Source organism: Schistocerca nitens, chromosome 10, assembly GCF_023898315.1.
Source record: "Schistocerca nitens isolate TAMUIC-IGC-003100 chromosome 10, iqSchNite1.1, whole genome shotgun sequence".
NCBI classification, from domain to species: Eukaryota; Metazoa; Arthropoda; class Insecta; order Orthoptera; family Acrididae; genus Schistocerca; species Schistocerca nitens.
Window position 1 is genome coordinate 26,096,498 of NC_064623.1, and position 18,278 is coordinate 26,114,775.

Sequence of the window (18,278 nt, forward strand, 5' to 3'; positions counted from 1 at the left end):
TAAACAGTCACAACCCCCAAGAAACTTCTTTTTCTTGTGAGGTTACCGGTTTCGATTTATTTTAGACCATCTTCAGACTTCACACCATGATGGTGCATGGTGGCTGTGGGCGGAGTAGTTATCGTTCATGGAGCCGTAGCGCCTCCTTCGTTCACAGCCAACATCTACCATCATGGTGTGAGGTCTCAAGATGGTCTAAAACAGACCGAAACCGGTAACCTCATAAAAAAAAGAAGCTTCTTGCGGTTGTGACTGTTCACGTTCATTTTTAAGTATCTTTTAGAACAGTGCGGTCAAGTTTGGCATTAATGGCCTATGGCAGCAGACGACCGACGCGACTGCCTCTGCTGACAGCACGACATCGGCTGCCTGCAGCGCCTCTCCTGGGCTCGTCACCACATCGGTTGGACCCTAGACGGCTGGATAGCCGTGGCGTGGCCAGATGAGTCCCTAGGGTTCGAGAGTGGCGCAGACCCCTAAAAATCCGTGGTCCCAAGTTGTCAACGAGGCACTGTGCACGGTGGTGGTGGCTCGGTAATGGTGTGGAATGTGTTCGCATGGAATTGACTGGGTCCTCTGGTCCGACTGTACCTATGAGTGGCTGGAAATGACGATGTTCGGCTACTTTGGGAGCATTTGCAGCTATTCCTGGAATTCATGTTCCCAAATAACGAAACAGTTTTCATGAGTGACAATAGGCGATGTCAATTATTGTTCGCGATTGTTTTGAAGAACCTTCCCGACATTTCAAGCGAATGATTTGGCCTCCCAGATTGCCCGACATCAATCCCATCTAACATTTGTGGGACATAATCGAGCGTGTAGTTCGTACACTCATCTTTGCAGTGGTATGACAAAAAAATGCGACAGTACTCTTGGATTTTCATTTGTAAACAAATATTTCAAAAGTCTCTACTTTAAATTTTTCTGTGGGCGCCGGCAACACTTTCGCAATTGTGGACGGCTGTATAGGCAGCATGGCTTAATATTTCAGCAGGGGACCTCCAACGAGTTGGTGTGTCGATACCACGTCGAGTTTCTGCACCACACCGAGCGAAAGGAGGTCCGACACGGTATTAGGAGATAGCTAGCGAGCTTATTAGGTTGGGGTTGGGTTCTTTGGGGAAGAAGACCAGACGTCGAGGTCATCGGTCTCATCGGATTAGGGAAGGAAGGGGAAGGAAGTCGGCCGTGCCCTTTCAAAGGAACCATCCCGGCATTTGCCTGGAGCGATTTAGGGAAATCACGGAAAAACTAAATCAGGATGGCCGGACGCGGGATTGAACCGTCGTCCTCCCGAATGCGAGTCCAGTGTCTAACCACTGCGCCACCGCGCTCGGTATTAGAAGATATCCGACGACTTTTGTCACCTTAATTTATAACGTTCTATCTGGATTTCCCTTCACGCTGCACACAGCCAGTGCGACGAGGTTTCGGGAAGTCCTGTCTTCGAATACCAGTCAGGGAAATTTTGTAGCGATGGCACACTTCATGAAGTTAACACGTTGCTCTTATTCTGCTCATCAGATGATTCTATGATTTTCATCTGATGTTCAATAAAGAGTCCAACATCCGCATGTTGTTCCGTCTATACAGTCTGAGCTGCCTTAAGCGTTAAAACAGGGGTGTCCAACCCGCTGCTCGCGGGCCGCATGCGGCCCAAAGCAAGCATCAGTGAGGCGCAGAAAGTGCGCAGCTATTACACAATTGTGAAAGAACATAAACTTCCTTTTATGTGAAGTTATGATAAACTGAACATTTTCAGTTTTGGTGTTTGCTGGTTTAGAGCATATTATGTACCGCCGCAAAATATTGCTCTTCTTCTGTTGTGGCCCAGATGAGCTAAAAGACTGTATACCCCTGATTTAGAATCAGATTACTGTGTGGTTTGATTACACTTCTCAAACTGCTTGCTTACTTACTTCAGTTAATCACAAGCACAAGAGAGTTCCTTGACGCAAAGAGCAAGCACATAAATAGAAACACAGGAGTAATTGGAAAAAGACTGCGGAAAAAAAGGCGCAGGCTCGGTGGTGTAAGATGTTCAAACAGACCATCCAGAGGCAGCGTTGAATTTAAAAAGTTGTAACACAGAACTATTACAAAATTAATTAAAATCGGAAACTCATCACATTAAATTTTTACGTCGTTGCATTCAACAAATGGTTCTTGTTGCAGAAGCAACCAGCTACAGGCCCTCTCTGAATGCCAACATCGGTCCCCCAGACATCAGCTTTACACAAAATTTTGCATTAGTATGTACAGGAATTTGTAAAACACATACAAAGTAAAAATAAATTACAACACGTTAAATATTTCAATAAACCACTGAGTTAAAATTTAAAAAAAAAACCTTTAACAGAAAACCCATTCGAGCTCGGGACTACATGTGACTTTTAACCAAATTTGCCTGGAGCGATTTAGGGAAATAACGGAAAACCTAAATCAGGATGGCCGGACGCGGGATTGAACCGTCGTCCTCCCGAATGCGAGTCCAGCGTGCTAGCCACTGCGCCGCCTCGCTAGGGTGGACGATTTTAGAGAGTGGGTTCAGAAGTGCTGAACCAGCGAGGTAACAAAGGTGTGCCCTGACAAACGAGAACATGTGCTAGACTCCGGCAGCCTCCAGCTTACTGCTGGAAGTCGTCTCGCCTCCATTTTTTTTAATTTTTATTTATTTGATTTTTACGTAAGCGGCTCAGGCTATTGACCGTCCTTCGTAGCCGTTAGTGACTTCGGATTCTTTCCACAGGAGATGATTTTTTGTCGTCTACAAACAAAACTTCTTTACTTTTGAAAATGAAGCTTAAAACGGAAATGTGTACATTTTTAAAACTAAAATAATCGTTTCGAGTTGATTTTTGTCCCATTGACAAATTAAACTACTTTACTCTCGAGTACTGAAAATTCTTCAAACCTTATAAAAGAAATTTTTCTTTCCTTTTCTTCTTCTTCTTCTTCACCCGATTTTCCGGATACAATAGAGCAGTCAGTTTTTTATGCTCTGTGCTTTCTGTCAGCCCAGTATTGATACACTCTTTCTGATCTTGCTTTCCTTTCTTCGGAGATTTAGAGCGTTCATTTGGCTTGCATTTGCAGCTTTACCTATGACCATATTTTCTGTGATTCAGAATTCTTTTAAGTCCTTCTCCTTTTCCTTAAACCGATTTGTTTGAACTTAAAATTTTTCCTTCTTTAAAATTAAATTTCTCCCTTATTTAAGATTTAACTTTTTCCTTTTTCACAACTTCAAATGATTCTTCAGTTTTTAATTGTAATTATTTTTTTCACCTCTGCTGACGACCTGTAGATTTTAAACGAGGATATAAAGAAAGCTTCTCTCGGAGTTGGTACTTTGCGTCTCCTACACTTTGGACAGGGTCTGCACAATTTATTAAATATTTGCTCTCGTTATTCCAACAAACAAAGCACAGAATAAACCCCTCGAGGGAATATTTTAAACTTATTTCCGTGTAAAAAGCCATGTCGACTGTGTCTCTAAGGACACGGTGAATTTTCTTGCTTCTTGTCTGAGATGTTAATAAAAAGTTACATTGAAACGAAGACGATCTTCTGTCACTCCTCTAATACAAAGTGTGTCGTGGTACTGGGGCCGGGACTTGTGTCACATTTAGCACTGTTGTGTCGCCAGGTATTAAGAAACCATTAGGCTATCCAAATACGCCTCAAGGTCAGACTTAAATTTCCATTGTCTCTCACGTTTCCATCTTTGATTACGGAACGCTTCTACCACATAAGTTGCGACTTACAGACACGTAGGAGGCCTGCAAGTGTAAGGTAAATTGTAAATGCTTCTTATACATTACTGTATTGTGTCGGTCAAAAAGACCAGATCCCTTGTTGATTAAAAAAAAAGTCGTATTTGACACGTTTCGGGCTTAGACCGTCCAGAGAACATAAAACAAAACGCCTTTTTGCTTACTATAGCGTCACATACATCGGTGCTCAACTCAGCTAAGCTCGAAATGGGGGAAAGATACACAAAAAAATTAGTAACAGGGAATCTCTTTGTTTTGAAGCAACGTATAACATCAGTGTACAAGAAGTGCTTTCGAACTACTATCTGACGTCCTCCAACACTGGGTGTTGTGTGATGTCCTTAGGTTAGTTAGGTTTAAGTAGTTCTAAGTTCTAGGGGACTGATGACCATAGATGTTAAGTCCCATAGTGCTCAGAGCCATTTGAACCATTTTTTCCCCCAACAAAATATTTGAGACTAGGATATACAGCACCACTCGTGAGATGGGGGGGGGGGGAGTACTTATCTCAACAGAACTACTGTATCGAATCTTATTTCATTGTTCACGACATATCACTACATCGCAAAGTCATCATTTCTGAGGTTGCTTTGCCGTTATTGTTCCATCCTATTACGTCTGTATTGGTTTCGCGCTCACGACCTCTGTGCGTTTTATGTCAGTGAATTAAATTATTATACTTGCATCGTAGTAAGGCCGTGGAGAGACCACCTAGTTCCGCGAAAAAAAAAAAAGAAACACGTCGGTTACAAATGAAATTTTTTGTCAGATAGCTGGATGGCGAAGGAGGTCTGGGTTCGGTTCCTGCTGTAGCACTAATGTCCATTTTCAGGACGTATTCAAAAATTTAATAATCAGCTTCACGAAAACTGAGTGTTTAACACGTTCTGCCTGAGTAAATTTTCTGTATCCCATGACAGATATTTTTATTCCTAAAATGGTTATCGAATAAAATTCCAGGCTAGAGCGCTCACATTTATTATCTTTGATAATTAAGACTCTCGATAATCCTAATATATGTTTGATGTAGAAACAGCCAAAGTTCCAAGATTAATTTTTTTATTTAATTGATGACTCGTTACGGGTTACCTGAACCCATTTTCAAATCATCCTACGGGACGCAAAGTTAAAATTACAATTTATCCAATAAACTGTTCCAAATCACAGTACATGTTACAGGATACAGAGCGTATCGTACGAGAATATATGAATCAGTCAGGCAAAACAGTATTTTCGGTAATATCATGCAAACCATGTTAATACTGTACATAAACGTACAACAAAGTCAAGTTTATCTATGAACATTGCCAGGACGAACGTAGAACTGATAGACCACTTTCGTGCTACCGACCTCAGGCATAAGGCGCCCTATCAGGTTGCACGGAATTTCTCTTTTTACAATTTCCAAAGAAGGACAAAAAAGTTGGTACAATAAAAGTACAAGTCAGCTACCACATTTCAACTTTTTTTTAAAATTTTCCAGAAACAGCAGATCATGTAAAAGCTCTTCAAAATTTTCAAATCAGTAGGCCATTTAAATGCAATGAACAGTAAGCAGCAGCGCCACATTCAGCGTATACGATCAAAAATGGTATACTATAGCGACATAAAACAACGTACGTTGTGAACACATCATCAGAATAACAAGCATTGTAGTGTAACCCTTAAAACACATCACCACCTTTCGAGTTACTTCATAATCGTGAAACACTGAACCAGAAGCAAACCTAAGAGAATGTATGTCTATGAAGGCCATTTTAATGAAACTTCAGAGCTAAAACAGAAATTAAAATGCTAAGTTGTCTTTCAGTGTACCAAATCCTAGGGCCGTTAATTGCATATGACAACATGAGGTATCTACTTAGTTCCCCTGTGGAGTAGGGATTTCAGGTACGTAAAATATATAAAAGGTTAAAGGCAAATAAAAATGGCTCTGAGCACTATGGGACTTAACATCTATGGTCATCAGTCCCCTAGAACTTAGAACTACTTAAACCTAACTAACCTAAGGACAGCACACAACACCCAGCCATCACGAGGCAGAGAAAATCCCTGACCCCGCCGGGAATCGAACCCGGGAACCCGTGCGTGGGAAGCGAGAACGCTACCGCACGACCACGAGATGCGGGCTAAAGGCAAATAGGCAAGCGATGGAAAAACAAGGGGAGGCGTGGTGTTGTGGGGGGGGGGGTGGAGGGGGTGGTGGTGGAGGAAAGTAGTCAACAATTAAATCAATGAAGTGAATCTTGGAACTACATCAAACTGGTTAACAAAAGTTGCTATCTCGTTATCAACCCAGCATTCTAGAAATCCTTAATTTATGTGATTTTATTTTAGTAGTGTCCTTATGGGACTAATTGTGGTGTTTTATCCTGGCAGGCTTCATTGACTGTCGGTTGTGATTCGTCTCTCGGCTGAGAGAGATAGCTAGCGAATCATCGACGGCTGAAATCCCGGTGGTCGCTTCGAGCGCACAGTACTCGCGACCTGTTTGCCACAACAAACTGGTTAGAGTCGCCAGCGCACGCAAACACTGCCCCTCGGTCCGGCAGCTAGAGCTGGCCAGCGCTTCGGCTGTGCTGCCTGCCTGCGTGTGTGTGAGTGTGTCGAGGCGGACACGGACTAGGTGGATGTCGGCGTCGGTGGCCGACTGCGTGTGTCGCAAAGTGCGTGTGTCTGTGGCGGCGCCGTGTGCGTGATGCGTGTGGCAGGGACAGGTGCGCGACGCAGCTGCGTGGGAGCGTGACAGCGGCGGGCCCGGCCAGCAGGGGACGAGAGACACACGACGCGGGGAACAGCGGCAGTAGCAGACGGCCGCCATGAGGCTCATCAAGAAGTACTGGTGAGTACCCGCCTAGCACAGCCTCTGAAAGCACCGGGCCAAGTGTCGCGGCTCTGGCAAAACAGCCCTACAACTCGTCATCTTGTCAAAAGTCAGATCTTATCTTACTCGTAATGGTGGAAATGTGACGGCGACTGCATGCATTACTTTCAACTTCAATAAACCAAAACACTGTTTACTTCGCTGTGGTGAACAGACGTGTAAAAGGTTAAGGGCCCTACACACCAACCGACCGACCGACCGTCTGACAGACAAACTGCACGAGTTAGACGATATGGCCAACCGACCGACCAACTTTTCTTGTCGGGCTGTCTGTTGCGTAGGACCACTCGATTCCCCCCCCCCCTCCCTCTTCTCTCCCCTACCCTTTTACACGCTAACTAGGGAACCTCCCCATCGCACCCCCCTCAGATTTAGTTATACGTTGGCACAGTGGATAGGCCCGAGAAAACAGGAAGAAGTTGTGTGTAACTATGAAAAAATAAGCAAAATGTACAAACTGAGTAGTCCACGCGCAAGATAAGCAACATCAGGGACAGTGCAAGCTCAGGAGCGCCGTGGTCCCGTGGTTAGCGTGAGCAGCTGCGGAACGAGAGGTCCTTGGTTCAAGTATTCCCCCGCGTGAAAAGTATACGGAAATACGGAAGCGTCCGATCCCGCCCGTCTGCTTTGACCCATGAAGTCACAAATATAGCTGAAACGACCATAAACCACAATTCCAATATGGCGCATATAAAGTCGGTACGTACACATTATGAGGACGAAAATACATCGAGAAACAAACACACACACTTTCCACAAAAAGCGTAATGACACTAACGGGACAAGCGCGGGAAATGGGGTGTTTTTTGGTGTGGCCAAACTTAATATAAACAAATTTAGACACCAACCCCCAAATACCACTAAACACAATATCATCTGGAATCGGACACTTCCCTTGACCTATATAGCTCAACAGCAGCTCCCGATCCCATAAATTAGGGTCAAACACTTCCCTTGGTCTGTATAGTTCAAAAACATCTCCCGATACCAATATCAACATACACAGCCACACACTGGGACCGAACACTTCCCTTGACCTGCGCACTGTTAATTTTATCCGTCATATCCATTCCTGAACAAAAACAACAACCGATTAATTTGACTAAAATTACCACACGATGTACAGCGAACAACACTAAATTAACCTTCACACAAAATCGTTAACTCACTGAAACGAATTCCACTACAAAACAGATCCGACACTCAAATAGAGCTCATTACACCACACAAACGAAAACCCTGAACATACGACCAGAGAGCACAACAAACCACAACACGACAACATCTACAAACACGCCACACTCACAAACCAAACTCCGCGCCGTCATGACGCCACACACGACAACACCCTTACGTCACGGGTCAAAGCCGACGCGTGGGATCGGACGCTTCTGTCGACCCAAGTATACTTTCTTTATTTTCGCAAAGTTATTATCTGTCCGTTCGTTCATTGCCGTCTCTGTTCACTGTAATAAGTTTAGTGTCTGTGTTTTGCGACCGCACCATCAAAACCGTGCGATTAGTAGACGAAAGGACGTGCCTCTCCAATGGGAACCGAAAACATTTGAACACAAGGTAATAGGTCAACCGATTCCTCCACAGGAAAACACGTCTGATGTATCCTATACGACACTGGTGACGGAATATGTTGTCGACGCACCTAACTTGTACACTTGGCGAATGGGTAAAAAGATTCTTCTACCTTGCCCCATTTAGGTTTTCTTGTGGATGTGATAATCACTCCCAAAAAAGTGATGAAAACATAAGACTTTGTCGCATAAACTGCAACAAATGAATGCAACACAGTCGCACAGTTTTCCCTGATATCTGTCAAAACACATGTTTTTAATGTTTTCAAATTTTTCCGTGTGCAGACCGTCAAATCCTGCATATGTCCAAGTAAGTCTGAACATGACATGGAATTTTGGAGAGCGACGTTGATTACGTGTGAGTGCCTGAACTCTGATAATTGACACACGATCACGAAAATAATACTGCTCTGTGTACCTGTGCAGCTTCGCAAAATCATAGAATCTTTTCACAAAGTATTTCACTTGCCGAAAACCAAACACATCTAACGGTTGCACAAGAGGTGTACAACCTGAAGGAATGGTAATCACATCTACTCCTACACTAAAATTGTACAATGCCTGATCCTTTTGTCCTGTATAGCTGTCAAGGAGTACGGCAAAATCTTTGTCCGCGTAAGGAGCAATCACACGTCCATTAAAGTCTTTCACTAGTCTTTTCTCCATTTTTCCTGACGCACGGCGATTCACAATGACATTCGGTGTTTGCGCAAGTACCCTATTCACCTGTTGCTGAACTTGCGGTCCAAATACACAAAAAATTAAACTTTTCACTCGAGGGAAGACTTGAACCGACGACCTCCCGTTCCGCAGCTGCTCACGCTAACCACGGCGCTCCTGAGCTCACACGATCCATGATGTTGCCTATCTTGCACATGGACTACTCAGTTTGTATATTTTGCTTAATTTTTTTCATTGTTCCACACAACTTCTTCCTGTTTTCTCGATTGATCCGTGTTCAGTTTTTCAAGGCCTATCCACTGTGCCTGCTTATAACTAAATCTGAGGGGGGTACGATGGGGAGGTTCCCTTGTAAGTAGTATGGCGTGTTTCGCTCTCCACTTGCTTTGAATGACGTTAGTGGTCGCGCACTTAATCTGGCGCTGACTACCTGAGTAAAGATAGCGTGGCGGCGCGTTGCTATTTACGAGCAACAATTCTGATTAAGCTCCACCTGCTTCACAGCATACTGTATGCACCTACGTTCGATTAGGGAAACCTGGCCTGCTATATCGCCTCACGTTTCCCTCAAGGGCAAGCATAGAATGGAACCAAAACCTTCCAACATCTGAACGGCAACACCCGTCAATCGGCTCAGTCTGATGTAAGAAGCACCTGTGCCAGTAGCACCAAGCAGACGCAGAGTTCACTCTTGCGTAATTACAGTGATTCTACAAATAATTGCTTAACAAATGTTACCGCATGTTATGCAACAAAAATGACAGTAACTACGCAGGTACTATATGTTACAGTTAATTAAGTAATAACCCATAAGCTCACTGCACTCCTGTTTCCACTCTTCTGTGATAGACTGACCATTAGTTATTTGATTAAAGAGACGCTACATTCTAATTAACATGTATTTGATATGGGTTATTGCCATCACAAAACAGTGAGGAAGAAAAATATGCCGTTAAAGCGTTATTACACAGCCTACAAGATATATGTTCCCCCAATCACATTTTTTGTCTCAAAAACACTACTGTTTATACAACCTACCATCCAGGAAACGTTTGTTAATGATAGTCGACGGATTTTCAGAAATGGAGCTGAATTATCCATCTAGGTCCACTAGATATTTACTGGTAATTGTGATGAAATATTTTGAACCGTTTGTACGTAATAAGTGACAAGCAATCGGAAAATTCAAATTTTCGACTGCAAGAAGGTTGTTATAAGGGTAAATCACAATTCCCCGTCGTTTACTTTGTGGTAAACTTCCTTGTTTTCTGCTGTTGACCCTACTACAGTAATGAATGTTCACGTTTTCGATACACTAGTTGTTTGCTACTCCGTATCTAGCCACAGATTTAAATCCAGCTGGAAACGTATATTTAAAGTCAGATAGCTTTTCTCTGTTTTGATTGAACAGGACCGCAACGAATTTAAGTTGCGGAATCCTACGAAACGCGTGAGTTCGTACTGCAGTGCTGTGTAGGTAAAAAAAGGTACCATTTCATAATCGTCAGATGACTGAGGGAATCTGCTGAACTTAATTATTATGTATTACTTGTAGGCGCTTTTCTGTCGCTTATGTGCACTGTTTTTTGAGTTGTGGAGTTGTAACGTTTATGTCTTCAGTAGGTGTGATGTTTATGACTAACAAAGAACAGTTATATCAAGTGGTTTGCTGACTGCGTACCTCAGTGTGTGTGTCTGTATATTTATTTACCTGACCCCTTTTTAAACAATCCGTCTACTAGCAAGAAAGCAATACCAGTAAACCTAAACCAATTAAAACCTGTGCTCGATAACGTCAAATTAGAGGTAAGTACATTCAGATCTTACTGCGACCCTGTAAATCTGGATAAGCACAAAAGTGTCCCTGTGCGAAAATCCATAAAATGTGTGGAATAAATATCTTACCTCTTATTCGTGTCGCCTTGGATGTTAGCGTTGTTCTGTTCTCAGCACTACTAAACAAACTACTGTTGCAAAAGCCACAATACAAGACGTTTGACTAAGTCAGATTTAGAATTTGTTTAAATTAAACGACTTGGATTTGGGAGGCGGAACATGACTGAGGAGAATCGCTGTAATACCTTACTTGAAAATCGTACTGTATTGTGAAACTGACTTGCAGTTTTTAAGCCATACCATAAAAATAAGATTTATGCAAACAAATGATCTTTACAAATAAATACAATAAAAAACGTGGGGTTACATACAAAGGCGGTCTCATTCAAATTCGTTCTATAGCAAAAGCGCATAAACACATGAATATTGATTATCTTATTGTAGATTGATGTAACAATATGTAGATTCTTCAACAAAATTTCATAATAATATTTACAGCATTTTCTTAATAATTTTTTTTCAAGGAATCCTACAAACGTGTGAGTTCGTATTGCTGCAGCTTTGCGTAGGTAAAAAGGTAGCCATTCATAATCGTCAGATGACTCATGAAGTTTGCGAAACTTAAGTAATAATTATTTACTAGTTACAGGCTCTTTTGACTTTTTTGGTGGTGGAGTAGGAACGATGGAAACATCGGACGTGCGCCATACGGAATTTCGTATTTACCTGAAGTATTTATCTTCAGACCAACGACAGAATAACCACTGAGAAAAGCTGACAAGAAGCTGCTCAGTATACATCGTGATTCCGTGATGATGTCACAGACTCCCAAGGATGATGGAGAAGGCTAAGTGGATCAGTTTGAGGTAAGAGAACCGAAAATTATAAGCGAAAATCGTTCTGATACCTCTGATGACTCGACCTCTTCTAATGAACTTCTTTGCTTTCCATATTTTGGGAGGAGGTAGTATGGACCAAACAAGAAACACTGTGTCGTAAACATGGGCTCTAAATTACGTTCCTTAAGAACTACGAGCACTTGTTCAATGGAAGAGAGGTGTTTCGCAGTAGTGAAGGTGAGCACTTTAGAGCCCAGTATCAGTGGTCGCTTTGTCTTGTTATGGTCCATAGTACCAGATCTCTAAGCAAAGATCGAGAAGCAGAAGAGGGCCACTGTCAGAGGTATGAGAAAGATTTTCGTTTATAACTTTAGATTCGGTAGTTTCCGAACCAGAGGTCCCATATCGCAAATTCATACAATTATTTTTCTCCATCATTCCCAAAAATTTGTACCACCATCACGTAATCATGCTGTAGGTATAAATCTGCGTTCATTGGTGTAGTAGACCGTAACAATTTTTTCTAGCCTCCGAAAAGGGATGCTAGTTTGGTGCAAAGGAAATTAAATTGTCGGCAGAAAGATGCAAGCATAGAGCGTTTTGATGCGATTAACTGGTATGTAACTGGTCTGTGTTTTTTTTTTTGGCATGCGAAGGTGTTGACACTGTTCGTCCACTATTGTGCGGTTCTTTCACAGGCAGAATTTACTCGTGGGGCTGACCTACAATCCGACGTAATGGTAGTTCGGCATTATGTATAAGGGCCGTAAGGCCAGTCTCGACAAATTCTAGAACCGTCTGCCCATCTGTGCCGTCGCATTGCAGCTCGATAATTCTTAACAGATTTTTATGGCAGTCGGGAGGCACCGTTCGAGTGAAAACGTCAGGGGCTAAATCAGCAGACGCTGCATAGAACATCAGCACCACGTTGATCTTGCTAAACCAGTTGTTATTTCGGGTTCTCTCTGTTTTAAAGCGTAGACGCTTTTATTGACAAAGCATCAGAAGTGGTGATATCGTAATCATTACAAGTAGATGACTTTTCTCGCTCTTTCAGTGTTCACAGACTGAATGACACTGCATGACCGTCTTTCTTAAGCATGACTTATTCAAGACATTACTGTCAGCGTTCCGTGTTCCTTGTTCCACTTTCTGGTGACAAATGCTTCTCCTCTCACGTTAGCTGATTTAATTTTCTCCACTCGCTTTGGGGACACGGCGTATGGTTTCCGTGCACATTCACAGCTTACGAAGAGTCTCTGTGGATGTTCACGTTTTGCAGTCAATGCTGCGTTGTTAAATTTTCACTTGTACTTTTCTGTTTTGAGGACAGTGCTAATGACAGAATTCTTAAGGAAAATATTTTCATAGTGTATGAGACCAATAGATGTGTCGCCTACTCATAATGTTTACAATATAACCACCGGAACGGTCCAAATATGTGACTCCAGTCTTTTGAATGAGATTTTGAGTATTCAGGGCGCTTAAGATAGAAAAAAATAATTCTTACAGTTATTGATTTAGTGTATTTAATTTGTAGTGTCAGTGCATGTAAGTATTACGACTACGCCCCCTAAAGCTAGTTAAAGAAATGGCTATAAAACTGAGTGATGTATACTGTTGATATTCCGATCCTGAGCGGCCTCGACCTTGAGTAATCACTTCCGAGGCTGCTCAGGGCTGGTATTCTCCCTGCTGGTAACGTAGCTGACCCTTGGCAACAACGGAGAATGAGTGCGGTAACTCTGGGACCGACGAGTTACTTCCTGCATAGCACAGAATTATCCCGCTAAATTCACTTGGCTTTACATGTCATTACCATTGAATCATTTTCACGTAAGGTGAGGCGTGATGTTATCAATTTACGGTTACGAGTCCAGGAAAGTCGTTCCACGTGGACATTGCAGCTAATTCCGTCTTTCACGTTGCGGTTTATCTGTCCTAGCCACCACTGCGGGAAGAAGTGGGAGGCTAATACTCCAGCCTTTCGCTAGCTCTGGATTAATGTAGTCACGTATCAAACTAAGGCTGTATTGGATTATGGTTTTAGTCCTGCTGAAGCCAATATTTTTAGCTGTTCTGTCACAGAGCTACAAGCAACCACATTGAAAGTCAATAAGGACATCTTAAGAAAACTTCTCCATCGAATATCATCTCTCTACTTCCAGTATCTCTTCGTGTAAGGGCGAGAAACTTATGATATTGCACAACTCACAATGTCTCTTTCTGCTTCTACTGGCATAACTATCGGTTTTGGTGAATGCACAGTTTTATTTATGAAATTCCACATTCCCGTAGTACCTGAGTATGACCTAGGACAGCAAGTAAAGATAGACCGTTTAGAAGCTGAAAGTGGATATCATCTAATTCATGCTGATATACGAACACTCGTGTTACAGATACTTATTCTTTTATTAAAATAGACTTTCGTCATAAGGTTATATTGGTAAGTTGTATCTCATTCACGTTTGTGGTTCAAATGGCTCTGAGCACTATGGGACTTAACTTCTGAGGTCATCAGTCCCCTAGAACTTAGAACTACTTAAACCTAACTAACCTAAGGACATCATACGCATCCATGCCAGAGGCAGGATTCGAACCTGCGACCGTAACAGTCGCGCGGTTGCGGACTGAAGCGCCTAGAAACGCTCGGCCACCGCGGCCGGCTCTTAATTCTCTCAGCATCACCTGATTTAATTCGACTACATTCCATTATCCTCGTTTTGCTTTTGTTGATGTTCATCTTATACCCTCCTTTCAAGATACTGTGCATTCCGTTCAATTGCTCTTCCAGGTGCTTTGCTGTCTCTGACAGAATTACAATGTCGTCGGCAAAGCTCGAAGCTTTAATTTCTCCTCCATGGATTTTAATTCCTACTTCAAATTTTTCTTTTGTTTCCTTTATTGCTTGCTCAGTATACAGATTGAATAACGTAACGATTGCTTGTAAGTCGCAGAATATCGGAACAGATCGAGTGTGTTATGACCACTAATCTGATCGATTTCTCTGCTTTAGAATGGTGTACAACATGTCATACCATGTATTAAAGGAGATGGAGAAACACTAAGAAGAAACTGTAGCTGGTCGGCCCGTCTCGCAGCAGGGCAATGGAAATGAGAGCACGGCGTCGAGGGCCGGGAGTCCCCCATTCAGGAAGGCAAGTACTTACTGCGTTCGACGCCACATTGGGGATGAAATGATGATGAGGACAACACAACACCCAGTCCCTGAGCGGAAAGCCGGCCGGAGTGGCCGAGCGGTTCTAGGCGCTACAGTGTGGAACCGCGCGACCGCTGCCGTCGCAGGTTCCAATCCTGCCTCGGGCATGGATGTGTGTGATGTCCTTAGTTTAGTTAGGATTAAGTAGTTGTAGGGGACTGATGACCTCAGAAATTAAGACCCGTAATGGTCAGATCCATTTCAACCATTTTAAACCTGAGCGGAGAAAATCTCCTGCCCCAGCCGGGAATCGAACCCGAGCCCCTTGGCTTGGCATTCCGCCGCGCTGACCATGCAGCTAATGGTGGCGGACTACCCGGCAATGAAAGAAAGGACTAGAAACCTGCGACCGACTGTGAGCTGGCTGTGTGACTTCCTGGAAGGAAGGAAGCCAGCCGACCTGCAACCTTTCAGCTGTGAAGTCGACGCAGACAGCCCGCTAGCTGACCGTTCTTTCTAGCGCGGGCCCCTCTCGGCTAGCCCAGCACGTGCAGCAGAACAAGTGCGTGACGTGGGACTGGCTGTCGTGCCCGGACGCCGGCCTGTAGAGCCCTCCGCCTCAGTGTCAACCTGTCCCTCCCTGCGGGAATTATGCAGGACCAGAGCTCGCCGTATCGACGGCTTTTCCCGCGCTGGTGACGTAAGCAGGCCAGTCTGGGCCGCCCTACAATGAGGCGCCCACCCCGGCCACAATAACACACTTATCGACCACCCCCTCCACCCCCACCCCACCTGACGCTGCTATTCTCGTTCTCCCCCCCCCTCCTCCAAACCCTCCCCTTAGTGCCGGCTCTCTTTTGTTAAGAGCCAATTTTCCCCTCTGGCCGCCTTATTCTGCAAAAGCCTCCGCGCAATCTTATTCCTGCGAGTATCCAACAACAAACGTGCCGTCTACACAGGAACGAAGCTTCGGATACAATGGACTTCGCAAATTAAGGAACGAGATGGGAGTGCCTAGCAAACCGAAAAAGGTTTGTTCCGAGAGCGTACCATTCCGATACGCACAGCCACCACAATTACTGTTACCAGTCAACTGATGTGCAATGCTTCATCAACAATATACTGCTGCCTTTTTTTAATTTATCATTGCTTAATTAGAGAAAGATATTTCCGTGAACGGATTTCCGCAGCACAAAACTGTATGGAAGAAACGATTCGAACGCAAGCGACACACACACACACACACACTCACTCACTCCCACTCGTGTGTGTGTGTGTGTGTGTGTGTGTGTGTGTGTGTGTGTGTTTTCAGTGCCTCCCTGTACCAAAAAAGGAAGACAACCAGGATTTGAGCTGATGCGGAATTCCCAGATGGCAGCCAAACCTATACGCACGTGATGTACGATGGGCATTCAGTAAGTAATCCAACAGGCCTAAAGTATTATTTTTTTCTGGAAGGAGGTTGGTTTTGTTCAGGATCACTAACGTCGATTTGCAGTAGGGCTTTGGAACATATACTGTATTCGAACATTATGAAGTACCCCGAAGAAAACGATTTATTGACGTATAGTCAGCAGGGATTCGGAAAATATCGTTCTTGTGAAAGACAACTAGCTCTTTATACTCATGAAGTAGTAAGTGCTATTGACGGGAGATGTCAATTGGGTTCCATATTTTTAGATTTCCAGAAGGCTTTAGACACCGTTCCTCACAGGGGTCTTCTAACCAAACTGCGTGCCTACGGAGTATCGCCTCAGTTGTGCGACTGGATTCGTGATTCCCTGTCAGAAAGGTCACAGTTCGTAGTAATGGACGGAAAGTCATCGAGTAAAACATAAGTAATATCCGGCGTCCCCCAAGGAAGTGTTATAGGCCGTCTGTTGTTTCTGATCTATATTAACGACATAGGAGACAATCTGAGGAGCCCTCTTAGATTATTCGCAGATGATGCTGTCATTTAACGTCTTGTAAAGTCATCAGATGATCAAAACGACTTGAAAAATGGTTTAGATAAGATATCTGTATGGTGCGAAAAGTGGAAATTGACCCTGAATAAGGAGAAGTGCGAAGTTGTTCACATGAGTACTAAAAGAAATCAGCTAAATTTAGATTGCGCGGTAGGTCACACAAATCTGAAGGCTGTAAATTCAACTAAATACTTAGGGATTACAATTACAAATAACCTGAGTTGGAACGGTCACATAGATAATGTTGTGGGTAGAGCAAACCAAAGACTGCGATTCACTGGCAGAACACTTAAGAGGTGCAACAGGTCTACTAAAGAGACTGCTTCCACCACGCTTGTCCGCCCTATTCTGGAGTACTGCTGTGCGGTGTGGGATCCACATCAGGTGGGACTGACGGATGACATCGAAAAAGTAGAAACAAGGCGGCTCGTTTTGTATTATCGCGAAATAGGGGAGATAGTGTCACAGACATGATACGTGAATTGGAGTGGCAATCATTAAAACATAGGCGTTTTTCGTTGCGACGGGATCTTCTCATCAAATTTGAATCACCAGTTTTCTCCTCCGATTTAAAAAACATTCTGTCGGCACCCACCTACATAGGGAGAAATGATCATCACGATAAAATAAGAGAAATCAGGGATCGCACAGAAAAATTGAAGTGCTCGTTTTTCCCGCGTGCCGTTCGAGAGTGGGACGGTAGAGATACAGCTTGAATGTGGTTCATTGAACCCTCTGCCAGGCACTTTATTGTGAGTAGCAGAGTAATCACGTAGATGTAGAATACACCATAATATTCTTCATTCTTTTGGCTACGAAGCCATATTTTTCAACACAACCTCCATTCAATGCGACGGCCTTACTCCACCTTACTACGGGGACCTGTACACCTGCATGGTGCCACTCCATTGGCCGAAGTCGGAGGCAACGTCTTGCTGCGTCAATAACATCCCCACAGCAGCCACGCACTCCTTCCTGCTGAGAGCATCCTTCATTCAGATAAACACGTGGAAGTCGGAAGAAGCGAGATCCGCGTTGCAGGGGGGATGAGAGAGAACACTCAGACGAAGTTTTGTCAGCTCCTCTCGGGTCTACACACTTGTTGGGTTGCGTTGTGTTGGGGGAAGAGACCAAACAGCGAGGTCAACGTTCTCATCGGATTAGGGAAGGACGGGGAAGGAAATGGGCAGTGCCCTTTCAAAGGAAACTTCCCGGCATTTGCCCGGGGCGATTTAGGGAAAACGCAGAAAACCTAAATCAGGATGGCCGGACGCGGGATTGAACCGTCGTCCGCCCGAAGTCCAGTGTGCTAGACTCGTCTGAGGCCTTGCGTTGTGACGGCGAAGCAAAAGTTCGTTTGCACTTTTGTGGCGACGGACTCGCTGAAGTCGGTTCTTCATATACCTGAGTTTACCGCAAGACACTTGACAGTTGATCGTTGCATCATGAGGGAGAACGACAAACAGAATAGCACCTTCAGTGTCCAGGAAAACCGCCGCCTTGACTTGACCGGTGGCGGGTGCGGCTTTGAACACTTTATTCT

General features: G+C 43.9%; 1 protein-coding gene across 4 annotated transcripts in view; it reads left to right on the top strand.

The window, feature by feature from the left end:
- LOC126210106 (protein PALS1) overlaps positions 1 to 18,278 on the top strand; it is a 786,719-nt gene that overhangs the window by 274,808 nt on the left and 493,633 nt on the right. For 3 of the 4 annotated variants that reach the window (XM_049939243.1, XM_049939244.1, XM_049939242.1), the window contains exon 2: positions 6,159 to 6,621. The exons of the other annotated variant lie outside the window; for it this stretch is intronic. In XM_049939243.1, coding sequence (XP_049795200.1) covers positions 6,599 to 6,621 — 23 coding nt within the window. In that variant the 5' untranslated portion in view covers positions 6,159 to 6,598. The remainder of the gene's footprint in view (positions 1 to 6,158; positions 6,622 to 18,278) is intronic. 4 annotated transcript variants of the gene reach the window in all.